Source organism: Teleopsis dalmanni, chromosome 1, assembly GCF_002237135.1.
Source record: "Teleopsis dalmanni isolate 2A chromosome 1, ASM223713v2, whole genome shotgun sequence".
NCBI classification, from domain to species: Eukaryota; Metazoa; Arthropoda; class Insecta; order Diptera; family Diopsidae; genus Teleopsis; species Teleopsis dalmanni.
In genome coordinates this window covers 146340547-146356145 of record NC_051846.1, presented here as the reverse complement: position 1 = coordinate 146356145, position 15599 = coordinate 146340547, and the positions used below count along the sequence as shown (strand labels likewise).

At 31.4% G+C, this 15599-nt stretch overlaps 1 protein-coding gene across 1 annotated transcript in view; it reads left to right on the top strand.

Annotated features, from left to right (window-relative positions):
• LOC119669243 (protein folded gastrulation) overlaps positions 1-4501 on the top strand; it is a 63606-nt gene extending 59105 nt beyond the window's left edge. The window contains exon 3 of the mRNA XM_038079067.1: positions 934-4501. Within this exon, the coding sequence (XP_037934995.1) occupies positions 1089-4274 (3186 nt within the window). The 5' untranslated portion in view covers positions 934-1088 and the 3' untranslated portion in view covers positions 4275-4501. The remainder of the gene's footprint in view (positions 1-933) is intronic.
• The last annotated feature ends 11098 nt before the right edge of the window (positions 4502-15599 follow it).

Genomic DNA, 15599 nt, shown 5'->3' with positions numbered 1-15599 from the left:
CCTGCTAATTATAATATAGTTGGTTAGTAGTTGTAATAAGACAATCGTCTGAATATCTTAGATGCATTTACTCATCCCAAAGACATTATATGTATTTAATTATACATTTTTATTTTAATTAAATTTAAATATTTGTTATTTAGAAACTAGTTAATTTCTTTTTTTGCATTGAAAGCTTATAGAATTTATACCAAATATTCTGATTTCGAAATGCTTATTCGCCATTAAATAAAATGTTTGTTAATAAAATGTAAATATCAAATGAATTATTTAAGAACATAAAAAATATAAAAAAAATACTTTAAACGAAAATTTTTAATTGAAATTAACAATATTTTTTTTTTTTTGTTTAATTTATTTTCATTATTAGTCTTTGATTTATCGCTGTTAATTACCATTGAATTCATGTGAATTACCCTTTGCTACTTAAATATCTTTTATTAATACTAATTAATAAAAAGAACCTGTAAGGCGATATGCAAATGCCTCCCAACACTTAACCTTTTAATTGTTAGAACGAAGAATAAATTTATTCAAATTATATGTGAGTGTATCTTCAGCGGAGCGGCGCGTCTAGGTTGTTCACTGAAGTGTTAAGTAGTGAATCTCTGTCCAAAGGCTGGTGCTTCATAATGACAAGTTGAAGCTGTTTAAGCGTGAATTTGCTTGATTAGCTACATCAGACTTTAATGGTAATTATCGACAAACTTGTTCTAGGTTGAGGCGATAATTCTCTGAAAATGTTAATGGATATTTTTTTCCTTGACGTATTCTAAAGAGGCTTTAAGTCATTAGAAATAAATAATTAATTCAAATGCTTTAAAATATTCAAATACACATTCTTTCACAAGATCTTTCATATATTTTATTTTTTGAATTAATTAAACACTTTAATTTAATTTAAAATTTATTTATATTTTCTTCTACTTTCAGTTTAAAAACAGTAATCGAAACAAACGTGGCAGCCCTACAATTGTCGAAGAATTTAAATGAGTATCAAAAGCGATACTACGAAACTTTAACAAAAGCGTACACCCACACCCACACGCATATACACATACATATACACATTCATAAACATTAACAAAATGCAGATAGTACAAGGCTTATTTCGCGTAATATTGGCACTTCAAGTTTTGTCACTTGACGTGCTGCCCAACATTAATGCGCTGCCCATCACATCGAAGCCCATCGAGAGTACTGCCGAAAATCTCGCTTGGCAGGCCTGGCTCATGTTGCCGCCGGAGCAAAAAAACTTGGAAAAATCACGTAAAGTAACACCGAAGTCAATATTCTTGCTGCCAAATCGTGCAGATTGCCCAGCGGGGCAGCACTTATACAAAGGGCAATGTATACCAACAGTGACAATTGATCCAACTGAACTCTTAACGCAGCAGTTGTTGGGCTTTGTCGTTGGAGATGCCAATGCAAACAATAACTATGAGTTCGACTACGATGATGAGGAGTATGATTCGGCACAGAAATTCACTGGCGAAGAGAAAGATGTGATCATGCCGGCTGATGTCGGACACTATGATGATGCATCACAATTACCTCGCCGTGATGAACCATTGAAATTTAATATATTTCAACAAAAATTTCCAACCATTGACTATGAAGGAGAAAGTATGCAAAACGAAGATGCAAATAATAATACAATAGCCAGCAACAACACCATGCTAGCCTTGAATAGCACACAATTCATGGATGCAGTTAATCTACTGCTACAACGTCAAGCCAACGCCACAAATGCAGGTAATAATAGCATCGGTGACTTACAAGCTGACAGCACAAATAATATATCTACTATAATAATGAGTAGGCCAGAGAGCAAAGTAACTACGTCTGCGCATCCAGCACACACTGAACGTACCAAAGATACTGAACATACTTACTCACTGAGCGATATTGATGCAATTGTGTTGCCAGCTGTGACGATAACAAATCCTGCTGATAGTGACCTTGAAAACCAAAAACCACATAAAATATCGTTGTTCAAGGATGAAAGCACCGTTCAACTGATCACAGCTGGACTACATTCAGAACAAAATTATGATGAACGTGACAGAGCACAGATGGATATATCACAATTGCTCAAGGCTGAGGCCTTAATGCCGTTACACAATGTTACACAACAACCTGCAGAGGTGGCAAATGCCACCACAGCTACCACGATTACCGCTGACGGCAATGCCAATGGAATTGGTAATAGTGCCACAGATACAAGGTCAACATCAATGGCTGCAGCATTGGTTATGAGTGAAAAACACAGCAAAACGCGAAAAGTAACCCCGCTGTTAGCACAAATTGCCAAAGCTGACGATGTTGTTGTTGATGAAGACGATAATGATGATTATGAGGTGACAAGTATGTCAAACCTTGATGCATATGAAGATGCAGATGAAGTGGAAATGACAACAATAATACCAGCGCAACTCAGTGAAATACTTGAAGAAGTAGAAAAAAAGCAGGCAGAGAAAACAGCACTTCAGAAATTAAGTGCAAAAACTGAACACACTCGTAGTGTAACGATGCGAAGTGCTGGTATAGATGGTACGGATTTAGAAACACCAACAGAGAGTGATGAAATTGCAAAAATGACATTTGCTGAGGGGCAACGCAGTAATGTTGAGGACTCTGATGCTGAAAATGATGCTGAAAATGATGCTGTAAATGATGCTTTCACAACCACTTCAGAACCTGAAGCTATTATGACAACAGATATTAACACCAATAACAGCAACAACTTTGAGTTGGATGAAACCACCGTCATTGAAAAAGTTGATCCACCCGCAATCGAATTACAAGAGTTGCTTGAGTTACAACGTCAAGCACTGGCAGCAATACCACCACATAAACTACAAAAAAATCAGCATGAAAATCATGTTGTGCTCAAGAAATCGAAAGTGGAACCGGTTGGATTTATTGCGGGCACAGCCACAGCCACAGCCACAGCTACAGCAACACGTACGGCAATTAAAGAAACAGCAAGAGCAGAAAATGCCACAACAACTGAAAATACAATAACAAAAACGTCAACAACATCAATAATAATTCCAAGCCAAGCACAAGCGACACCGTTACCCAGTGCTCCATCCCATAGCAGTGAAGCAACAACAACGAAGCAAACTCAGAGTGACCGGTTTCATTATCAACATATGATTGGGGACAGCGCTGTTACTGCCGGTAATGTCGTTGCTGATATTGATGCTGTTACTGGTGCTGATGCTGGTGCTGCTGCTGTTGCTGAAGATGCTAATCAACGTATTAATAAGTTTGGTGAGAAAATTAAAACTAGCGTTGGCAGCGGTAGAGTTGGCGGCAATAAGATTGCGATGCCAGTCGAGCACAGAAAAAGTGTAAATGATAAAGCAGCAAGTGAAATTAATATTGAACAAGAATTGCGCATTATTAATGAGCTGGTGAAGGGCAAAAGACAACTGACAGCTAAACTGGGAACAACAACAATAAAGACAACGACAACAACAGCAGCAGCAACCACCACAGCAAATGCAGAAAGTGGTTCCAGCACTGAAAATAATAAAGTAAAATCAACTTCTACTTTTGCCAACTCGCCGGAATTAAAAAATCCAACGAGATCCGCTTTGGCAGTGAATAAAGAAACTTCAACTGGAAATGTTGTTCATACCACAAATGCCAAATTGGCAGGAATTGTGGAAAATAGCAACGTTGCCGAAGCTACAACAACAACAACAACCAGCAGCAGCATAAATGCGGAACCAACACTTGTTACGCTATGGTCAAAAATTATGCCTATTTTAGGTTTTGGTGCTGAAGAAACATTATCAACAACAACGACAACAACAACTCCACCACCAACAACAACAAAAACAACAAATGTAGAACTTAGTAACAGCAATTTACTTAGTATTAACAGCAATCGTAATCTTAGAAATAGTAAAATACGCAGAATAACAAGTTCAGGCTCAAGTCCGAATAGTATCAGTGCCGGCAGTCGACCAGTGCCTATCGCAACTGATAGCCTAGCAGTATTAGCTAAAGTAACAACAGCAGATATGCAGACTACAAAGAGCACAGAAAGTAAAGAAAGTGCCGAAAGTATGGAGAGTACGGAAAGTACTTTCATTAGCAGCACAACCAGCCCTTCCATTACAACAACAACAGAATATGAGCCATTTTGGTGGTTACCGGTTGGCTGGCGTTTAGATAGTACGCCCGAAACAAATGAGCAGCCATTATTGCTGCGTTTCTGGTCAGCATTTCCGGGTAATCAAGCCAAAGTCAAAGAGTAGCTTAAGTAACAGTTGTAGTTTTAATTCTGATATTCTTTCCTGAATTTTTTTTAAAAAAAATATTATATATAATTTTTTTTATCGAAGAGCACTCGTACAAAATCAAAAGAAAAGAATAGAAAAGAATCGAAATAAGAAGAATAAAGTTCTTGCAGAATGCGAAGAACATAGAAAAATTGTGTAGGAAGTGGTAGGTTATTGTGGGGAATAAACAGGAAGTGAGGAAGTGAGTAGACTCGAGCACCTAATACGTTTCTGTAATTTAGACTAAATGTAATACAAATCTAAGTGAAATGTTCTAAGTTAGTGTGCTGATTTAGTTGGCGGTAGATAGTAGGCTGTTGGCGGTAGGCGGTAGGCGTGTGCAACTCTTGTGGGCTTTTGTCTTTAAAGCGCAAAAATGATTGTTTCACAAAAATTTTTTCTTAGTTGTAAAAATGTACGCATTTGAGATTTGCTTATCAGCAGAGCAAACCAAAAAAAAAATTTTTTTTTTATTATATACAAAAATGAGGCAACCGATTTATACATTCGAAAAAATATCTATAGGTATGCAGTCATGTAGGTTGTTGGAACAGTTGGGGCTTTGAGAGAACCAAACAAATACGTTCAGTAATAAATAATTACCCATACAAAGAGTTGCTGATAAAAATTTTTCCAAAAATTTTTAATGTTGTTATTGTTTTTGATTATTTTTTAAGTAGGGGCAGGGCGGGTATTTTTAATTTAATATAATTACGAAATATATGTGCATGTATATTATTTTGCAAATATGGTATGTGTATGTCTAGTGCCGCCTGAACTTGCACACGGCACTACACTACAATGAATATTATTATTTTTATTATTATTATTAATATTATGTTTATAATTATACGAAAGATGTAAATTTTTCTGATTTTTGAATTGGTCAGGAAATACGCTTTTGCGTTCGCTTTATTTTTTAAGCTCGCATTTTAATGTAAAAAGCAAATATTATAGTACTTGTAAAATTAACAAAAACAAACAAAAACAAAAATATTAAAATTTAAATAAAATAAAACTAAAATAAAACTAAAATAAAAATAAAAATAAAATATATAGAGAAAGAATATAGTTTAGTTAGGAGATACGCGAAACCAGTAGCAATATTTTTTGTGATTATTAAAATTGTGTAAAAACTATATATAAATAATTGTAGGGACTACTTTTAAATACTAAATCTGTAAACTTATATGTACGTAAATGTAACTAAAACTGTTAAATTGTAAATTGTTTTATATAAAATGCTTAGAAGAGTTATATTCACATTTGTTTATACACACATTTTTACGGGTATATACAAATTGTAATTTAATTTATATAAAACTTTTATATTTGCTTAAAGAAAAACTAAAACAAAACGAAATTTATTATATTTTTAAGTGATAAGTTATTTCAATGTTTTAATGTACAAATTATAGCAGTTTGCATGCATTTTTATTTAAACAAAATATTAAAATTTATTTAAGCTACTATTTTCCTGCATGTTTATAAAGAAAAATTTGTAAAATAACAAAAAGGCACCAAACATTTTAAAGGTTTTCTCGATTTGATAAAATAATAAAACTTAATTGCCTCAAAAAATATTTAACACAAAACGTAAAATTGTTTTATTTCAATAATTATTAAAATTTAATTTTATAATAACATTAGTTTAGGTTATACCGGCGATCCACTTAGTCCTATTGGCCCGTTGTGCACCTATAATAACATTAAATAAACAATCAATTTTACATACCCAATTAGCTGACAGATAATTCTCCATCAATAAGGACGATATTGAATCAATAAAATGAAAAAGCCACAGATCTCTATAATGTTAGAGAAGTTTATTTATATAATTAGATATTCAATATATACTCGGAGACTACTTTCAAAGACGCACTACACAGCGGATGAAATTATGGTTGACGGGGTACTCATAAACAATTTGAGGTACGCCAATGATGCAGTGTTTATTGCCGATTTAATAAAGGCCTTACAGAATCAAAGAATACAGTTTAAAATTAAATTGCAGTGAAACCCATTATATAGTGGTGAGTAAATGATTAATTTCTGAAGAAATTATGGCTCAACTATAAAATGAACCGATAAGTTCAACTACTTAGGATGGCAGCTTGATGAGGAACAATGGGAAAACAGTAAAGAAATACGCGTCTGAATTGAAGAAGCAAGGTCTTCATTTATCAACATAAAAAACTTGCTGTGTTCAATTATGTTAGCCAACGTTCGAAACAGACAAGGCACCTACAAGATGTAGATATATATGTATAATATTGTGTTAGGAACTACAAGATAATACAAGAAGAGCCTGATATAATACAAATCTAATGTCATAGTTTGATTAAGCAAAATTTTTAAAGTGTTATGTGTTTCTGATAAAATATGTTATCATAACTGTGATAGTCCTCCTCGCGAAAAAACTATTACAAATATAATATATAAAGAAGCTTTTATCATTTTTCTAAGACAAAACTGTCACAATCTAACTGTCAATTCGCAAATTCAATAGAAATGCTTTCCTTGTATTAGACATAAGCTAGTAAAAATTTGTTGTAAAAATGATGTATTGCGATTGTGTTACTTAAGTAGATGGATACTACCCTCTGCTTTCGTCAGTTTTTCAGTAATTAGTGAAAAACACTTTCACTATGTGTTACTTCCTGGCTAACATTGCAAACATATAATGAAACCAGATCTTGTGAACTCACTAGAATTGACCGTGTGTATGCTGCAAGACTTACTGAAGTTCTCTTCGACCACTGGTGTGTAGGAATGCATGCAGAGAAACTTAGTCAACTTTATAAATCTTACTGTAGAGGTGGTGAAAACTAATAAGATCAGTATTTCCCTTGATACCGAACTCTGGCGTTCAGGAGAAATATTGGTAAGGACTATTCATTAGTAAAAAATTATCTAAATTCGACAGGATGGATTATCTATTAAAAAGTTGTGACATTTAGATTATCCAAATAGTTAGCATAATATTCATTGGAAAGGAATAAAGAACTAATTAATTATCTAAATTCCTAAGGATGGATTCAGTTTGTAACTTTTTATATCTAAAAGGTGTGATAATAAAAATGCTAGTAGAAAATTATCTGCTAACCTACTAGTACAATCAATTTTAAAATCAATTTACAAAGTATGTATATATTACCATATAACGATATAAACTCTGACATCAATCTGGAAATTTTATTGTACCTCAAAATATAAACCTAGAGATACGTTATTAGTTTATAATGAAAAAGAGAAAGCGGAAATTTGATTTAATTTTATTTTTGTAATATCCAAATGAAAATAACTTGCTGATGGGGATTTTACTGAATTCTTCGAAACAAACGCTTTATATGTTAAGTGATTCACTGATAAAAAAATAACAAAGATTTTATTAATAAATATAAATGTTACTGGTTTTATTCATTCTTCATTCACACTAATTTTAAATTTAGCAATAATTTTAATATTACTTAATAAATTCACCGGCGATTAAGTTCTTTTAATTTAAATAAAATGAAAATAGATTTGTTTTTGGTTCAACGTTCGTTGTCGTATATTCAAGCTCTACTCTTATAAAAGTTCTATTTTTCCTTAAAAATTCTTAGAATGAGAAATTTTTTTATTAACAACTATATTATCTTCAATATAGTTTTCATACTGAATTCTATACCTAGTAAAATGAGAATTTTCTATGTATGCATCTATCACTTGAAAATGCTTATTTAAAACAAGAAATTTAGATTTATTGTATTACAAAAAAAAAGCAAATAGAATCAAATCATGAGAGTTCGTTATCTTTCTAATACTATATAAGAAGTATTTAAACAAATTTCAATAAAATGTATGCATATATGGATCAGATCATACAAATCTACAATCAATCCACAAATTGTTCAACAACTCTACACATTTGCTTTAATAAATTTCTCTAAAAATCTTCTCATTCAGTTTTTAAGTCTTTTTGATTTTATGTGATAAGATTGTGTCTTTCAGTACCCACTGAAGAAGAGGTTCGCAAAGTTATTTAGACTACCATCTACTTTGAAAATCGATTATTTTTCAGCGTTCCCCTCTTTATAATTTTCATTATCACATCTTATAAATAACAATCGGTATTATTGTTGAGATATAATAGAGCTGAGCTAAAATTTATAGACTTGAGATACCGTGGAGTAGATACAAAATCATCGCAAAAATCTCTCGGCTCACAGTATTGTATGATGTCTTGAGAAGTATTTTTAAATGATATTGTATTTTGTATCAAATGGTAAAGTCAAGCAATTTCTATAACGACAAGTCACATGTGATCAATAGGTACAATATAATTTATATTGCATAATTAAAAAGAAATAGATTATCAAAATTAACACAGTAGTAGTACCCTCTATTCTCTCATAAAAATAAAGAAGAACAAAAACAAAAAGGATTACTGGGATAATATACCATTAATCCTGGTATATTATAATTCAAATAACTCATTTGTAACTATAACAATAAGAGATATTAGGATTATGTGGACATTTCAAAAAAAAAGGCTTAGAATCATTACAGGAATCTTAACAGGACATTGTGAACTAAAATATGAACTGACGAGATCGGGTATATATACGGATGCAAAATGTAGATATTGCGAAGAAAATGAAGAGTTAGCCACACATGTGCTGTAAAAATGCCCTGTGCTAATAAACATATGAAATAGAATCTTGAGAATGTCTTCTCTGACGGAAAAGGCATTAAAACTCCGTAAAGTACGTTCTACCTATAATTCTTTTTATCGACGCCATAGGGCTTAGAGACTTACTCTAAACATAGAAGGGGACACAATAGGTCAGACGATCGCAGTGCCACATCCCATTACAACAATAATAAGATAAACAATAAATTTTATAGAGTATAATTGAGTTTATAAAATCTTTTCATATGAGACTTCCTTATGTCAGTGAAGTAGTTGGTGCGTTAAGGAGTACAGTGAACGCAGCTGTGTCTTATGTACCAGATGATATTTAGTATAAAGCAAGAACTTTCTTTTGAATTCGCTGAATGGCTTCTAAGTCTATTTTCCACATCTAGACGGGTTTCAGAATTAGATTATTTATATCTCAAGTTACAGTGAGATCAAAATATATAATATATGTACATGAAATATATATTCCATCGGGAAGGCTTCAAAGTAAACCTACTTCTGTAAAATCATCTAAATCACTTATTATCAGAATTCAACAGAGCTCTTACTACAGTGGATCATGTAAATAGCCACAGATACTATTGAATAGAACTGTTTTAGGAAAGAAAGGAAATGAAAGAAAAAAAAAGGTTAAAGAATGATGTTCTATCTATAATAAGGTTTCGTTGTTTAATTTCTAATTCGCAGAACTACTGCAATGAGTACTGGAAGGTGTGCGCGTTTCTATGCAGCAATCATCTGAAAGAGCTGCAAAGAGTCTTGCAAGTTATACATTAAAGTTTTTTGAATAGTTTTCCGCATACTTTTTTTCTGATATCCTTTCCATTATTTAGAAAGAAATACCTTTTTGTTAAAATTAAAGTCATTTCCGGTTTTCTTGAATTGAAATTGAATTGGTCTCGTATTCTATCATAATTTTTCAAAAGTATATGGTACAAATAAACAAAGTAAGATTGGTTATATTATTTGAGGAGCCGTTTCTTTTAGAAGTTTTTAATTTTTAAAAATTGAAGTTATTTGCTTGTCATATTTCTAAATACTCTCCAGTATGAAGTGTCAAAAACTGATTTTCCTTACTTTTCTTCAATATGAAAATCTATGCAATCCAAATGAAAAATGGCCTTCTTATGTACACCAGCCACAATCAAAAATGATTTGTAATAATAAAATATTCAGAATTTGGTATTAGATTTTTTTGTGTACGAGGACTTACGTTTTTTCTTGGCATAGCTACACACTTCATCATTTGTTTCCCCAAAGGGTTTACATATCTGACATTGCAGTTGCCACAACTTCAAGAAAGGAAAACACAGACGTGATTTATGACTTTTAAATACTAACGTAAGTACATTAAAATGCGGAATAAATATTAAGGAAAAAATGTAAATTTCACCACATGGGACATTTGCTGGCAGGACGAATATCTCTTCCATTGGTATGGGTGAGTTCGAGTAATGATAAGGCAAGCACCGACACAATCACAATGAATAAATGGAAGTCAATGTAAGCATTTTCATTTAGTTCTTCATTTTCAAACGTGGGTTTTTTTTTCTCAAAAACCACTTAAGAATTAAAAGTATGAAGAGGAAAAGCCTGAGTACACAGCAAATCAAGAAAAAAGGCGTGTCATGTTTGGTGCACAAAAGTCATAAATTCATATTTACTTTCATTACTGAAATAAATATAAAAACACAAGTACGCAGAATATGTTGCTGCCTACACACAATCGCACCCATAAAAGGACGAAAACATCCCAACATCCAAACAGCCCAACAGCCAAACAGTCACATTACGAGAACATAAAAATGCTTAAACTTTCACAGGATCCCACTTGCAAATATAACCACTTAGTACAAGCCAAGTCAGTAGGAGTAGGAGTAGGAGTAGGAGACAAATAATAAATGCGGTAGGAGCAGAAGACGGTAGGGGAATGTGAATGGCTGCTCTTCAATCAAAATTTTGCTTTCCTTTGAAATTAGAATTGACGCCAAAATTTGCTGCCAAGTCTGTAGCGAAGCAAATTTTAAGGAATGAAATTTGTTATCCTTAAGGATCGTACAAATTGCGTACATATGTGCGCTTGTATGTCATGTGTCGGAATATATGCTATATTACAAATGTCATTAGGAAAATTTTGACTAAGTTCTTTGGTTCTTTGCTTCTTCTTTTTATATCTTTGGTAAACACATGCAGATGGTATGTTGTGAGAACAGAAATAAAAATTTTTGCACAGGCAGATAAACGTGAAAGGATGTCAGGATGCGCAAAACCGTTTGTGGGAGTGTAGTTGCTTGTTTATGCGTTGTTTAATGCGTGTAACTGTTGTATGAACAAAGAATCTTCTTCCAGGAATATTAAGAAAAAAGTATCTATGCACGCAACGAACGCAATTCCTTTTTCTTGTTGTTGTTTTTGTACTTTGTTTGGTAAGGAAATATTTGAAATGAACTTGTAAGTATATGAAATATGGAATTATCAGAATTAAGTCTCTTAATAAAACTTAAGCTTGTACTTTACTTCATGCTTAATATTATACTTGGCATTATAAGTAATCATGAAAAATTTTTAAAAGATTAGAAAAGAGAAAATCAAGATTTGCCATTTAAATGTGTAATTTTATCAATTTGAATGTTTAACATAAATGGATTAATATTAAAAAAGTACTTGCGAAAATAAAATCAAAATTACTATTTTGCTATAAATAGATTTATAAGGATCTCACTAGATTTATTTAGTAACTACACTTATTTGAATAATGCAGAATTTATTAATCCTGCAAAAGAAATGTTCCTAACGCAGTGGACCACAACATCAAATTTCAGATAAGACAAAAGTATATATAGTCTTAATCAAATGATAAGATCTGATTAAGTTATTACATTTCATTAACAACCTGCCAGCAATGCATCTCAATTATTTGGAAAGCAATGCATCTCAATTTAAATATATGTTGGAATACAAATTGGGCTGATTGTATTTCATGGTTTGCTATATAATAATTTTTTACAATCGCAATAAAGTATTTAATTGTTATATGTGCATAACAGTATATACGACCAATTTTCTTAAAATCGGTTCAGATTTAGCTATGACAACAGAGCTGATTAAGCATTGTGGCCAAAATCCTCGAATTAGGATACGAAGTGCTAACCCATCCAGCATATAACCATTTTTAGTTATTAGTTATAATTTATCATATATGTTTATATAAATACATTAACTTTTTTGTAGAATAAATTTAATTTTTCACAGTGACTTTATTTCAATTTAACACATTGTTTGATAAGTATGTAGGTGCACCACTAATGCTAAATTAAATACTTATTACATATAACTAATTTTTATATATATTTTTGGAACAATAGATTAAAAGCAAATTCGTACCTTAATTTATCATTGGTTTTTGATTTGAAAATGTACCATGACAGCAAAAGCGTGACCTGATGAATATCACTCGGACTCTGTCGAGACCAGTAGAAGTGGTTTGCGTTCTTTAAACAAACACCAATGATGCCGAACACTGTAGTTGCCCAAAAGAGATGGCAACACAGAAAATTATCAAAAACGTCCAAAAAATCGGAAGTGAAGGAGATCATTGTAGACTTTATTTTCCACAAACATTTATCTAATGGAAATGTATGTCTACATTTGTCTATTAGCCATTAACTAGTTGACTAAAAATAACAACGTGTCGATGATTCTGAGAGCTGTTAACAAAAATTAAAAAGACTTTTTGTGTCGGTACATGAGCGAGAGAGCGAAGCTTGAAGCCACCACTTTACCACAAAATACAATTTGCAGACACAGTTAAGTGCACAGTAGCCGACGAACCTCACCCAAAGTGATCAGAAACACAACAGACAGCTGGCAAGGTTATGACGTCAGTATTTTGAGATTTGTGTAGCACATTGTTCATCGATGATCTTGAAAAAGGCCCGACAATCAATAGTGATCGCTCCCATATAAAGCAGAAAAAAGTTATCTTTCACCAAGACATTGCGACGTATCACAAGTTGTAGCAAATGCTGAGGCATATATTAAAACCTAAGAATTATTCTACTATAGTGGTATTAAGATATTAGAGATTGGAATCGAATATTACCAAAAAAGTTGTTTTTGTATTTACTATTTTACAGACTTATCAGTCAATCTTTTATATTACAAATAAAAAATATATTGATCACATAGATATTCCTTTTGAGATTTTATGGGTTACAGTAGTTATGAGCTCAAAAGTATAGTTACACTAATATAGATATATTATTATCATTGCAATTAGTAGTTTGGATACATATACATCTTTGCACAGCAACAATCGAGCTGTCAAATTGATCTCTTCATCGCCTGTATGGCGTTGAAGTTCTTAATAGTCATGTAGATATTACTTTAGCACTAGAGAAGTCCATGACATATTTATTAAAAAAACAACCAACTACACACTTTAAAAATTATAAACTTTTTTCTTCCTTATAAGCGAACGCGTAATTCTAAAACCTGAATAGATATTTCGAAGCCCCTAAGTATTCACCCATTCAAAAATTCTACCAACGTCTATAACTGTTCATCATCGTTTTGACTTCTGCAGTTAATGTTACGAATAAAGTGTTTTGATTCTCTTAGGTTAACTCCCCATCATATACCATATATTATGATTTCGGTTTAAAGAATTTTTGCATAGTTTATTTAACTAATTAGCATTACTACTTTTATTCAAACTATTTAATAATTTGTTCAAAATAATCCCTTAAAGTAAAGTATAAACATACACCAGTGAAATGTTACCTAAACGCCTCCAAAGACTTTTGACTCGTATACATTTCTAAATTGCCCAAGGCAGTTATATTTTTAAATAATTGCATTCCAGGTAAGATCACATTCCATATTTTATGTAGTAAACATAATACCTTATGAATGCACATTAGGCTTTTAGTCTGTCATTAGATTAAATGATATTCACGAATAATTGAATAAATCCATTCTGACTTCCTGGAGTTTAAGTATAACTTATGCATACTTATGGAGAGCATATATAATAGAAGTTTATTAAAAAAAGTATATTTATAAATTGAAAATATATTTTAAAATGCCTGAACTGTGTTGGAACGCATGTGTGCGTAAGTACGTATTCCTGTACTCCTAGCATGTGTACTCCTAAGTATAATCCATGCGGTTATTATTTTATATTACCTACACCCAAATGGAATGTTATGTTCGCTTAACGACGTGCATTAGCGCGCGAAAGCTGATCACTGTTTTCGCATACAAATGTCATTTATAAGGATAATAAAAACGCAGATACTTTTGCCGTAAAAAACACATAAAACGCAAATATGACAAAAATATTGAAATTATACGATTTTTGCTTTTAGGAAAATTTCAAATGAAAGTTGAGGCGTTTTTGATGATTGACATAATTTTATTTATGCAAAAGGAGGTGAAATTGAAATTCGCAAATTTAATATCTTTTCCCAATTACACTAAATTCAAATCAAGGTTGAAACAATTGTCAAAAGTGCATAAAGATACTTCGATTTACTAAGTGATTTTGTTGGCTTTGTGCCTTCACCAGAGAAATTAAAGTAAAAAAGCTCTTAAGAGTAGTTTGAAGCAGTTAAAGCAAGTTTTTGAAAAAATAGATTGCTGTTAATTAATTAATTTGATTGATACGTAAATGCTTTTAACTTAATTTCTTATAATTAAAATTAATTTTATTATTTAATGGTTAGGAAAAGAAACTTAGCCTATTTAAAAGTCTATTTATTAACATCAAATGAAGTGAATTAATCCTTTAATACAAATAAATATTTACATTTACACAATATTTATATATAGTAATCCTTTAAACGAGAAATTTTAGTCAAAATTAAATTAATTCAAATTAAACCCTTTCAGTCAATCCTAAATGCTTGCGAAGGGTCTTGATTGCTTAAGAGGTTCCATAAGTCTAAATAAAAACATAATATTAAATATTAAATTTCAACCAATAATCTCAGATATATAGAAAAATAAATTTTCAATATAATTATAATTGAAAACGTTAATGAAATGTTGAGATGTTATTGACATTTCTTTTTCTTATAACTTCTTGCTTTTTATTAATATTTTTGAAATCGCATTCAAAACCAATTAACTGAATTGAAAATTAAATAAAATACAGCTCTAATTTCATTACTAATTCATCAATTATAAGTAACTAAATCATAAGTGTAAATTAATAATACTTCGAAAATAATTTTCATATTTTCGTGTATACTTTATATGTAAAGGCTTTATATAGTATTGTGACCACCTTCCGATGTTTTATAGATTGTTTTTCATTACTTAATTAATTTACTTTACTTCAACTTACTTCATGATGCTCTTTCCTCCTTAATGTCTGGCTCTCTATGAGTTCAATGCCAAGATATAACTCTATTTCTTTTCTTCAAAACTTGCCAAGACAATTTGATTAATCAGGAACTAATTAATGTTATCTACAAACATCAATTATATTATTTCTCTACTAACAGTTATTCGGCATTATATGTTTTTATTGCTTTAGCTCAACTATATACTATATGCTTACAAGGTGGACCTAATGTAAAAGTCTTAATCAAGGAAGAAGCAACTGATGCTGT